This window comes from Phoca vitulina, unplaced genomic scaffold (genome assembly GCF_004348235.1).
Source record: "Phoca vitulina isolate PV1807 unplaced genomic scaffold, GSC_HSeal_1.0 scaffold7, whole genome shotgun sequence".
Taxonomy (NCBI): domain Eukaryota; kingdom Metazoa; phylum Chordata; class Mammalia; order Carnivora; family Phocidae; genus Phoca; species Phoca vitulina.
The window spans coordinates 28362125-28375012 of record NW_022589710.1 but is presented as its reverse complement, the minus strand read 5'-3'; the positions used below and the strand labels follow the sequence as shown (position 1 = coordinate 28375012).

Here is a 12888-nt window from a genome sequence, read left to right as displayed (position 1 = left end):
ATTACAAAATAAACTATACAAAGAGTATTTCAAAAATTATTTTATTCAGAATCTGTTATCTTTTTTTTTTTTTTAAAGGATTTTATTTATTTGACAGAGACACAGCGAGAGAGGGAACACAAGCAGGGGGAGTGGGAGAGGGAGAAGCAGGCCTCCCGCTGAGCAAAGAGCCTGATGTGGGGCTCGATCCCAGGACCCTGGGATCATGACCTGAGCCGAAGGCAGACGCTTAACGACTGAGCCACCCAGGCGCCCCCAGAATCTGTTATCTTAAGATAAATATTTAACACTTGCTGGTAGTTTAAGCAGTTTTTTCCACTTTTGTAGGAACAATTTTGGCGTTCCATCATGTTTCACAATCACCTTGATTATTTAGCTAAAAATGGTTATGAATATGAAGAAAGCACTAAAAATCAAGCAATAAAAGAACAACAGGAGCTTTTAATGAAAATGCTTGCGGTGAGTAAAATAAATATGCTGGAAAAATTAAAGTTACACTTTTCTATAGATTGGATTTCTTAAAAGTATGTGAATTAGCACCAAGTTCCACAACATCAAAATCTTTTTTTTTTTTAATTTCTAAGATTTTAATTCTAGTATAATTTACAGTGTTGTATAAGTTTCAGGTATTCAATATAGTTATTCAGCAATTCTCTACCTTACTCAGTTCTGTTTCCCAGTTGATGTTGCAGTTAAAATATTTAAAAAAAAATAAAATAAAATATTTAAGAAATTACCTTGTAACTAAGATCATAGGCAGATATGTGTACTTTTTTTTTTATTATGTTAGTCACCATACAGTACTTCATTAGTTTTGATATAGTGTTCCATGATTAATTGTTTGCATATAACACCCAGTGCTCCTTGCAATACGTGCCCTCCTTAACACCCATCACCAGGCTAACACATCCCCCCACCATCCTCCCCTCTAAAACCCTCAGATTGTTTCCCAGAGTTTTTAGTCTGTCATGGTTCGTCTCACACTTTGATTCCCCCGCTTCATTTTTCCCTTCCTTTTCCTAATGTCCTCCATGCTATTCCTTATGTTCCACATATGAGTAAAGCCATATGATAATTGTCTTTCTCTGCTTGACTTATTTCACTTAGCATAATCCCCTCCAGTTCCATCCATGTCGATGCAAATGGTGGGTATTCATCCTTTCTGATGGCTGAGTGATATTCCATTGTATATATGGACCACATCTTCTTTATCCATTCGTCTGTTGACGGCATCTTGGCTCCTTCCACAGTTTGGCTATTGTGGAGGTTGCTGCTATGAACACTGGGGTTTATGTGCCCCTCTTTTCACTACATCTGTATCTTTGGGGTAAATACCCCGTAGTGCAATTGCTGGGTTGTAGGGTAGCTCTATTTTTAACTTTTCGTGTAAACTCCATACTGTTTTCCAAAGTGGCTGTACCAACTTGCATTCCCACCAGCAGTGTAAGAGGGTTCCCCTTTCTCCACATCCTCTCCAACATTTGTTGTTTCCTGCTTTGTTAATTTTTTTTTGCTGGAGGGGAGGTGGGGGAGGATGGGGTAACTGGGTGGTGGGCATAAAGAAGGGCACGTGATAAAATGAGCACTGGGTGTTGAACGCAACTGATGAATCACTGAACTCTACCTCTGAAACTAATAATACACTATATGTTAATTAATTGAACTTAAATTTAAAAAAAAGAAAACCCCCAAAAAAGAAATTTTTTTTTTGCCATTCTAACTGGTGTAAGGTGGTATCTCAATGTTATTTTGATTTGAATTTCCCTGATGGCTAATGGTGTTGAATATTTTTTCATGTGTCTGTTAGCCATTCGTATGTCTTCTTTAGAGAAGTGGTCTGTTCATGTCTTCTGCCCATTTTTTGAGTTGATTATTTGTTTTTTGGGTGTTGAGTTTGAGAAGTTCTTTATAGATCTTGGATACCAGCCCTTTATCTGTTATGTCATTTGCAAATATCTTCTCCCATTCCATAGGCTTTTAGTTTTGTTGACTGTTTCCTTTGCTGTGCAGAAGCTTTTTTATCTTGATGAAGTCCCAAAAGTTCATTTTTGCTTTTGTTTCCCTTGCCTTTGAGATATGTGTACTTTTAACCCCCTTCATCTATTTCACCCATTTCCCTGCTGACATCTTCTGTGGTAACCATCAGTTCCTCTATAGTTAAGAGTCTGGGGTTTTTTGTCTCTTTTTCCTTTGTTTGTTTTGTTTCTTAAATTATATACATATGAGTGAAATCATATGGTATTTGTCTTTCTCTGACTGATTTCACTCTCTAGATCCATCATGTTGTTGCAAAAGGTGGTATTCACTATTGTCACCATTTTGTGACACTGCCTTGAGTTTAGTATTAAAGAAATTTAATTAGCTTATTCTAGAGTAAGTTTTGTTCCTTTTATAAAATGTCATTTATGGTCTAGGAACTAGTAACCTTTTTACTTCCCACAGCACATGTAAGAAAATCTGTTTGGTTTATTTACCATGTAGCATTACAGGAGCTTTTCCTCTGGAACAGTGGTTTTCAGCAGGTTATCTTATCAGTAGCTTGAGGACTGGTCAGGTCTTCCTTAGCATTCTTGTAGCCCTGGCAAATGCCGGAAGTTCAGCCTACTTACTATGAGAACCATACTACTTTTCATTTCCAAATGCCTTCTGAGGCAGAGTGCTACCCTGATTAAGAAGCACTATTTATAGATTAGTGATCGTAGAAAACTTGAAAAGGACATGCAGGTGACTGTTTAAGCCTTGTGTGCTGATGCATCAGATGTGGGATGTCTAAGTAACAAAATAATCCTTCTACCCTGTGAATTAGGAAACCCTTAGTAGTCTTTGAAGTACTAATTTTCCTTACATTGTACTTTGAGTTGTCAAAATTCATACCAAAGGAAAAGTAGTCAAGTATTTTCTAGGATGTTAAATGAATGCCCTTTGTTTTGTATTATTACATATAAAAAATAGAGCAAGAAAAAGGAAGTTGTTAATATGGAAGTTATACAACTATTTCTGGTAGTTGGAGATCATAGACAATCACTTAAAAACGAATGGATAAATCTACTTCCCCACACCCAAACTCACTTAGTAGCATTTGTGTACCAATTCTGGGCAAAGTAATAACAAATCATTTACAATCTATTCCTTCTTTGAACTTGCTGCCCTATTTGGCGAGGGTGGGGTGAGGGTGGGTGGGCGGTGAAACAAGGTTAAGAAAACCACATTTGAATCTTAAAGGAATATCTTACTTCCCTTGCAATTAATAGCTTGAAATCATAAAACTTATTTCATTGAATCTAAGCAATTATTGATTGTAAAATGCACCATTATTTAAGCCTAAAAAAATGCTGCAAATTAAACTCTGACCCACCATCAGTTGTGAGATGCTTGCCACTTTCAGAGATGTTAAAATGTATAAAAATATGCAACTTAGAATCAGTGAGATACATTATCTAGAAAACTTTTCTCAGTTTTACTACTAGTATCATTCTCTTATTTTTAAAAAGTTTCTCTTGGGTGTTATATGCAACTAATGAATCATTGAACGCTACATCAAAAACTAATGATGTACTATATGCTGGCTAATTGAACATAATGATAAATATAAAAAATTAAAAAAAAAATAAAAAGTTTCTCTTGACATGATTTTATTTTTTTTCCATTTTTGGTTAGCTTTCTTGTAAACTGGATCGGGAATTCCGTTGTGTGGAACTAGCTGATTTAATGACTCAAAATGCTGTGAATTTAGCCATTAAATACGCTTCTCGTTCCCGGAGATTAATATTGGCCCAAAGACTTAGTGAACTGGCTGTAGAGAAGGCAGCTGAATTGGCAACAACCCAGGTAGAAGAAGAGGAAGAGGAGGATTTCAGAAAAGAGCTGAATGCTGGGTAAGAAATAATCAGCTGCTTAGATTTTTCTTTACCATTCTGAATATTAAATTGGTCTTTGCATAGTTCTTTATTGAATAATATATTGTCTTTTAGTTACAGTAATACTGCTACAGAGTGGAGCCAGCCAAGACTCAGAAACCAAGTTGAAGAAGATGCAGAGGACACCAGAGAAGCTGATGATAAAGAAGAAAAACCAGAATTACATAAGCATGGCAAGATACTTTTTTTTTTTTAAGATTTATTTATTTGAGAGAGAGCATGTGTGTGAGTGGGGGGGAGGGGCAGAGGGAGAGAAGCAGACTGCCCACTGAGTAAGGAGCCAGACGGGTCTCAGTCTCACAACCCCGAGTTTATGACCTGAGCTGAAATCAAGAGTTAGATGCTTAACTGACTGAGCCACCCAGGCATACCATAAGATACATTTTTAAGGCAATTTAAAGATGAGAAATGGGCGCCTGAGTGGCTCAGTCGTTGGGCGTCTGCCTTTGGCTCGGGTCATGGTCCCAGGGTCCTGGGATCGAGCCCCGCATCGGGCTCCTTGCTCCACAGGAAGCCTGCTTCTCCCTCTCCCACTCCTCCTGCTTGTGTTCCTTCTCTCGCTCTGTCTCTCTCTGTCAAATAAATAAAATATTTAAATAAATAATAAATAAAGATGAGAAATGTTATATTGTGTGGCTTTCCCCATTTTACTTAGCTGAGGAAAATTGAATACTTGTGCTTTGTCAAGATATCTTTGCTGATTGTTGATTATAGAGAGTAACTTTATCTCCCCATTTACTTACATTGTATTATCTTAATTATTTTATAGGACAGAATCTATTTTCCAAAAGTACAAATCCCTCTGATGTGCCAGCTGTTAAGTCAGGTAAGAAATATTTGTGATTTTGAAATATCAAAATTGTGCAAGTTAGTCTTTAAAGTGATATATCTATTCAAATACACCCCTTACCCCCACCCCCACCTCCATCCCTCTGCCCTTGGTTTGTTTTTATCAGAAATATTGTTTGTGAAACTGCTAATTTTACAAATATTTATTAAATGCCTATTGTGTGTTAGGTATTTGACTAGGTGGCAGATACAGAAGTCAAGCAGACATGCGTGGTTGATTCCTGCATAAATCTTATATAGTACCAACTGACTTTTTAAGCCATGTATATATATTCCTTTGATTTTAAAAAAAATGACCTGTAAACACACGTACAGAGTATTATAAGAGCATATAACAGTGTGCTGTAATCTAGTCAGTGGGTAAGGGATTGGTTGGGACCCCAAGGGAGGCCTCATGGAATGTTTAAAGCAGAGACCTGCAGGATGAATAAGAGTCAGCTAGGCTAAGATGGGTGAGAGCAGAAGCAAGGGAATGGTGTGTGACTTAAGGAACAGCATTTGTGAAGACTATAAGAGTGGTGCGAAGAGCACAGAGGCAGAGAAAAGGGTGCTGAGTGGTTTTGGAGGGATTGGCGGGAGCTAAATCATGCAGATCTATGTAGGCCACAGTAAGAATTTTGATCTTTATTCTGAGGTCGCTGGGAGGCTGTTGTAGGTTTCAAGCAGAGGCATAGCGTGCACACTGGCAGAGGAGGAATGCACATAAGGAGACTACTGAGGCAGTCCAAGTGACATTGAATATTGGTTGGACTCGGGTGGTGGTGACTAATGGGAGAAAGAATGAAAAAAATGACGTGTTTCTGAAGAAAATGTAGAGAATATGGAAGTTCAGAGTGTAAAGAATGATTCAGTTTCCTGGCTTGAATATTTGAATGAATGGTGGTACCATTTACTGAGTTAGAAAACACTAGGGAAACTCAGGTTTAGATAGGAGGATGATGAACTACTATTGGATATTTGGGTTAGGAACTCAGGAAAGTAGTCTGGGAGGAACATATAAAGTGAAAATTGTTGGCATAACCATAGCAATTTAAATCATGGGCATGGGTGAGGGAGCATTGGAGGAAGATATAAAGTGAGAAGAAAAGTGAGCTTAAGGGCTAGAGAATCCCCAACATTTAAACATTAGGTGGAGGAGGAATCATCAAAAGAGAATGAGATTAAGAGCGGAAGCAGATAGGAATGCGGAATCTCAGAAGTCAAGGGGAGGAGACAATATCAGGAAGAAAGGAACACTCAGCTCTGTAGAATGCTGTTGAGGGGGTCAAATAAGATGATGACTGAAAACTACCCACCAGATTTGGCCACATGGAGTTTATTGTGTCCTTAGCAAGAGCAGATTTTATAGGGTAGTAGGGCTGGAAGCCATATTATTTGGATGTTGGAATGTATGAACAGTGAGGAACTGGGAATAGCTGTGTAGACAGCTCTTGAATTTGGCTTTATAGGGGAGGGAATTAAAAATGGTGGCTGGAGGGGATGTGGGGTTGAGAGGGTTTGTTTTTGTTTGTTGAAGTTGGGAAACTTGAGTAGCCAATAAAGAGGGAAAAGATGGTATACATCCAAAGATGGTGTAGCCATTGATAGGACAAGTTTCTTGACAAAGCAGGAGGGGATGGGATCTAGAGCACAAGTAGAGAAATTATTAACCTTAGCTAAAACAAGGCACCATTCTTCCATGGTAATAGGAGAAAAGGATAGATCTATATATATTGGGTTGGTATATTTCATAGTGAAATTTGGGATAGTTCCCATTTAAAGTTTTTATTTTGGCTTGGAAATAGGTAGGGGGTCATTATGTAGTTGTTAATAATTTTAAAGTTGCAAAGTACATTTGTTTTTGTATAATACAGATTAAAATATTCCATCTGTTATTACAGAAGTCAGAAGTCTTCTGTGTTTTACCACTATTAAGTGACGGTTTCTTTCTTATGAAAGGTGCAGTTATCTCTAGCAACCAAGGACGAGTAAACCCCTTCAAGGTAAACTCTTTCCGGTGATACTTAAAATGTGTTTCAATACATTTTTATACAGAGAAATATTTCCAAACCACCAGATGACACTCCCCAGACTTGGAGGCATTAAAGACTGAAGCAGATCTTTATGAAAACGGATGAAAGCAGCACTAGTTCACACTTGGGCTAAGAGTTATATGTTCTACTTATCTTCTAAATACCAATGGTTTTGAAAGATATTCCCTCTTTTCCATGGGGATGTGGTATATTTAACATGTGTATCAGTCTAATTTGTATTGTACAAAGTGTATTCAATTCCAAATGTGAGACCACAGTATAGACCTAATAGATATTTTAAGGAAAAATGAATCTCTTGGGATTTTTTTTTTCTTCTTTAAACATAAAAATGCTAATAGTAGTTTGCTCTTTAGGTATCAGCCAATTCCAAAGAGCCAGCCACTTCAGTGAATTCAGCACGGTCAAGTAATATTTTAGACAATATGAACAAATCATCCAAGAAATCTACTGCACTTAATCGAGCTACAAATAATGAAAAGTCTCCAGTTATAAAGCCTCTAGTTCCAAAGCCAAAGTCTAAGCAGGTACTATTTCAACTACCCACATCAGCAATAAGCAGCACATGATCTGTTTGTTTTGTTCACTCTTTCAGGTATGAGACAGGAGGCTCCAGTTATTTATTATTGATTGTCTAGTGAGGGTAGTGGTTCTCATCTGATTTTGCTTCAGAATCACTTTTTGAAATATATATATATTTATACTCAGGGCCCAGGGACTCAGGCACCTATCTGGTTTTTAAAAAAATTTCCCAGATGATTCTGATGCATATCTTTGTTTAATGATGATGCTGTAGTACCTGGCCCCAATCTTGTTCTGTATTCTGATTTTGCCTTCTAGTTTCATCCCAGATTTGTCATTAGTACAGTAGATCTTCTATCTTTTCCATGTCATATAATAAAATTCAGCATTTAGAAAATACGGAATTTGTAGTTTTTGGGGGGTTTGTGTCTCTGGTCATGTTTATGTTCAGTTGAGAACCCCAGGGCTTCACGTGTTGGTATAAGAATTCTACATACATTTTTCCACATTTTTCAAAAGTTGATTGTAGTATATAAAATTGTACTACATTTTGTTGGAGTATTCATTATGTTTGTTTTTACAGGCATCTGCAGCATCCTATTTCCAGAAAAGAACTTCCCAAACTGATAAGACTGAGGATGTGAAAGAAGAACATCCTAAAAATTCATCATCTGAAACACCAGCTATGTGTCCTCAAAACACTGAAAACCAAAGGTCAGTACACAGACAAATTTATTATTCTTTTTTTTTAAGATTTTTTATTTATTTATTATTTGACAGGGAGAGAGAGATAGTGAGAGAGGGAACACAAGCAGGGGCAGAGGGAGAGGGAGAACCAGGCTTCCCGCTGAGCAGGGAGCCCAGTGCGGGGCTCAATCCCAGAACCCTGGGATCATGACCTGAGCCGAAGGCAGACGCTTAACGACTGAGCCACCCAGGTGTCCCCAAATTTATTATTCTTAAGATGTAATATCCCAATAAAAGGCATACAGAAACAGCAGTACAGAATTATTCAACTCTCTTGTTCATTATTACAAACAATACATTGACACTAGTAGTGGACATTCTGAACACATAATTTTAAGGAAAGGAAGCCATAAATATTGATTAATGTCTATTTATATTACTTACTAGGGTATGCCCTGATAAATTATATGTGTTTTATTTTATTTTATTTTTTTTAAAGATTTTTTATTTATTTATTTGAGAGAGAGAGAATGAGAGAGAGCGAGTACATGAGAAGGGGGAGGGTCAGAGGGAGAAGCAGACTCCCTGCCGAGCAGGGAGCCCGATGCGGGACTCGATCCAGGGACTCCAGGATCATGACCTGAGCCGAAGGCAGTTGCTTAACCAACTGAGCCACCCAGGTGCCCTAAATTATATGTGTTTTAAATTGTACATATTTTGGGGCGCCTGGGTGGCTCAGTCAGTTAAGTGCCTACCTTCGGCTCAGGTCATGATCTCAGGGTCCTGGGATTGAGCCCTGCCTCGGGCTCCCTGCTCAGCAGAGAGCCTGCTTCTCCCTTTCCCTCTGCTGCTCCCCCTGCTCTCTCTCTGTCAAATAAATAAATAAATAAAATCTTTAAAAAAAAATAAATTGTACATATTTTCTAATTCTTTTTTTGTTTATCTTAAAATAGATATAGTTACATGGGAGAAACAGTGAAAAGATAGAAAAAAATGTGTGATAAAGAGTAAATATCTTTCCTGTCCACCCAGTTCCCTCTTCACAATCACTACAACAAATTTCTTACATAGCCCTCCAGAATTATTTGTGCATGTTCAAACACTTATATTTATCTTTTTTTTTATTTTTACAGAAATGGTAGCTTACACATTATTCTGTACCTTGCTTTTTTTCACTTAGCAGCTTTTGTAGAACATTTCATATTACTACATGAAGAGTTTCTTTAATCTTTTCACATCCACTGAATGGATATGGCATAATTTATTCAGTTCTCTACTGGTGGACAGAAGGTGGTTGCTGGGGTTTGCTAATACAAATAGTACCACAATGAATAACTTTATATGAATGTCATTTCTCACATATACATATAGCTATAAGATGGATTCCTGTATGGTCCAAGTTAATGTGCACTTGTAATTCCAATAGATATTGCCAAAATTTTCTCCATTGATGTTGTATCATTTTCTGTACCTCCTGCAATATGAGAGTTCCTGTTTGCCTGTATCCTATTTGTCTGCCAATGCAGTATGAGAGCTATGAGAGCAAGGATGAGGGGATGGGTAAAGATCTTGAGAGAGATAAAAATTTCAAATAGCTGGTTTGGGAAATGGAAAAAGAACCCACCAAGGATACTTGGAAAACCTTTATTGGCCCAGAGGGGCTGAGTGGAATTGGAGACCTTGGGCGTGTCAGTATTCTAAAAAGAGCTGGAAGTGTAGAGTTCATGGTTGCTCCACTTGGAAAATACAAATGTAAGTAAAATCTTTGAATTGACCTTACAGGGGATTTTTCAGTTCATTTTTCCCGTGGTCTCCCGGCAGTTTTAAGTAATGTGTAGTATGAATATTAACAAGTATAATTAATTGTGTCTCTCTTACTTTATATAGGGATGCAAAGACTAATCGTTAATTACTAACCTGAAAAATCATAAAGCACTTTAAACTGCATCTTAAGTATAAAATATTTTCACATAATTGCTATTTTAGGCCAAAGACTGGGTTCCAGATGTGGCTGGAAGAAAACAGAAGTAGTATTTTGTCTGACAATCCTGACTTTTCAGATGAAGCAGACATAATAAAAGAAGGAATGATTCGATTTAGAGTATTGTCAGCTGAAGAAAGGAAGGTAAGGATGATTTTGCTGAGATTGAGATCTTAGTAAATCCCAGGTTTTAAAAGTTCTTACAGAAAATGCCTTTTTCTGTTTTTGGAAGTTGCAGATATTCTGGTATAAACTCTTGGTGGAGAGGAAATTAAATAACTGAAATGTCAGCTTTGACCGTATGGATGTGTAATAATTATTATTTAGTGCTGATGGTTGAATTTTGGGCAGATTTACTGTTTATATCTGTATATAAGTTCCTATATAATGTAAGTTAGGAGGGTACCCCAAGAAAAAGTACATTACTTCTAAATCAAAAGCAAATTAATAAGTAAAAATGAAATTAATTCACATGTTTGGACCTTAGGGTTCTTGTAAGCAGAAATTTTTAAAATGCTATGTACTTCCACATTGAATACAAAGTGAGAATACTGGGCTGCCTGGCAGGCTCAGTCAGTAGAGCATGTGACTCTTGATCTCAGGGTTGTGAGTTTAGGCCCCACTGTGGGTATAGAGCTTACTTTAAAACAAACAAACAGAAAAACCCAGAATGAGAATACTGCTTTTTGGGGGGAAAGGTGGTGTTCTGTTATAGCCTTTCATTTGGAAATTAGGACAGGTGGCTGGTACCTATTGCTCCTCATGTAATTTCTGCCATGTGAGGGAGGGCTAGGAGCACCTTTCTGGTGCAAGGAGAAGGAATGTCAATTAAATCCTCAGATTTCACTTCCCCAGGGATGACAGTATGCAGCATGGGCACCTGGTGAAATAGATACTTACCTTGATAAACTGGGTTTTAGGAGTAAAGGTATTACAAAATGAGGAAGCTAGAAACTGGTTGAACCACCTCTATCCTCATTAGAATTTCACTGCCAACTTTGTGCTTCTCATTTTTTATAAGAATGAATAAGAGGATAAAAATTCTAAAGACATAAATAAAATGGCATATGAATGGTCTTATGCAGTAGAAGAGGAAGAGACTTGGTAAAAGTTGTGATTGTGTTTTTGAATACTTAAAAATGTAATCAGTATTGTTAAGGTAAACCTTAAACATTTGCTTAAATCCAGTCTGTTAATGTGAGAAATTCTGCAGCTCCAAAGGGTTCCTTTTCTACAGCAAAGAAATGGGAAAGGAAACAAAGTGGAAGAAGGAGGAACTATTACATATTAAAATAGATTTAAGAGACAGATGGAGAGGCACTTGGGTGGCTCAGTTGGTTAAGCATCCGACTCTTGATCTCTGCTCAGATCTTGATCTCAGGGTTGTGAGTTCAAGCCCCACATTGGGCCCCATGCTGGGTGTGGAGCCTACTTAAAAAATCAGTCAATAAGAGACAGATGGAAACGACTGAGCTTTGTAAGGTTCTTTGCTTAGTGAATAGAAGCCAGTCCTGAAAGAATATCTGAAATGTCATTCCTGAAATGACAAAGTGATAGGGATGAAAAACAGTACCGATTACCAGGAGTTGGGGCCTGGGTGAGAAGTGTAGGTTTTGGGGGCAACATGAGGGATCCTTGTGATGGAACTGTTTTGTATCTTGAATGTAGAATCTACTTTGGAATTAACATATACACACACATAGGAGTAGAAATAAAAAGGAGGATTGTATTGATGTCAGTACCCTGGTTATGGTATTACATTAGTTTTGCAAGATGCTACCATTGGGGAAAACTGGGAAACTGGTACACGAGATCCTTCTGTATTATTTCCTACAACTGCATGTGAATAATCTCAAAAAGTTTCATTTTTAAGAAAGTACCTGCAGTTATAGTATTTTGCACTTAATATGGTTAAATACAAGCAGAGTTTAGGTTGAAATATTAGAGGTAGAATGTAAATTTTTTTTTTTTAAGATTTTATTTATTTATTTGACAGAGAGAGACACAGTGAGAGAGGGAACACAAGCAGGGGGAGTGGGAGAGGGAGAAGCAGGCTTCCCGCGGAGCAGGGAGCCCGATGTGGGGCTCGATCCCAGGACCCTGGGATCATGACCTGAGCCAAAGGCAGACGCTTAACGACTGAGCCACCCAGGTGCCCTAGAATGTAAATTTTTTAACATGCTCTGCAATTAAGTAATAAGAGATTTGTTAACTGAGGGTCCTTAATGATTAGCTTAAAAATTTGAGTGCTAATTATGCTGCATTTTTTTTAAATACTGCTTTTTATAGATGGGTTTGTTACCTGGAAAAGTAAGGAAATCATTTCCTTCCTATTTCTTTGTTATTGCCTAAAAATCTTTTCTCCTCCCATATTTTGACGAAGGCATGGGCTTCCAAGGCCAAAGGAGGAACTACAAGTGATGGAGCTGAAGCAAAGAAGCGAAAACATGTGGTTGATGAAAGTCATGAAACTGAAAATGAGAAAGAAAAAGCAAAGGAGAATCTGAATTTGCCTAAAAAGCAAAAACCTTTAGATCTTTCTACCAATCAGAAACTGTCAGCTTTTGCATTTAAGCAGGAATAGAGTTAAAGAAAGTAGGAAAGTAGGTAGTGGATTTTTTACTCATCATTGATGAACCTGGACTTAAAAAAAAATCTTTAGAAAACTCATTATGTATTTTTAAAAGAGTTTAGTGACAACTATTTGTCTTTATGACATAATGTAGTAATTATATTGGTGTAGGGAACAGGGCATGTGTAAAAACCATCATCTCTGCAGATTGCTCTGCCTCCAAATGGAGGTACATTCCGAAACATTGTGATTAGTCACTGACTTGAAGCTACTGGCATGTCCCAGTGGAAGCCAGTTTGATTTTGTTTCTTACCTTCAAAATCATCAAAG

General features: G+C 37.5%; 1 protein-coding gene across 2 annotated transcripts in view; it reads left to right on the top strand.

Moving 5' to 3' along the window:
* WDHD1 (WD repeat and HMG-box DNA binding protein 1) overlaps window positions 1-12632 on the top strand; it is a 59037-nt gene extending 46405 nt beyond the window's left edge. For both annotated transcript variants that reach the window (XM_032405157.1, XM_032405156.1), the window contains 9 exons: window positions 328-459; window positions 3658-3875; window positions 3972-4090; window positions 4687-4743; window positions 6705-6748; window positions 7153-7323; window positions 7902-8032; window positions 9992-10130; window positions 12370-12632. In XM_032405157.1, the coding sequence (XP_032261048.1) occupies window positions 328-459; window positions 3658-3875; window positions 3972-4090; window positions 4687-4743; window positions 6705-6748; window positions 7153-7323; window positions 7902-8032; window positions 9992-10130; window positions 12370-12570 (1212 nt within the window). In that variant the 3' untranslated portion in view covers window positions 12571-12632. The remainder of the gene's footprint in view (window positions 1-327; window positions 460-3657; window positions 3876-3971; window positions 4091-4686; window positions 4744-6704; window positions 6749-7152; window positions 7324-7901; window positions 8033-9991; window positions 10131-12369) is intronic.
* The last annotated feature ends 256 nt before the right edge of the window (window positions 12633-12888 follow it).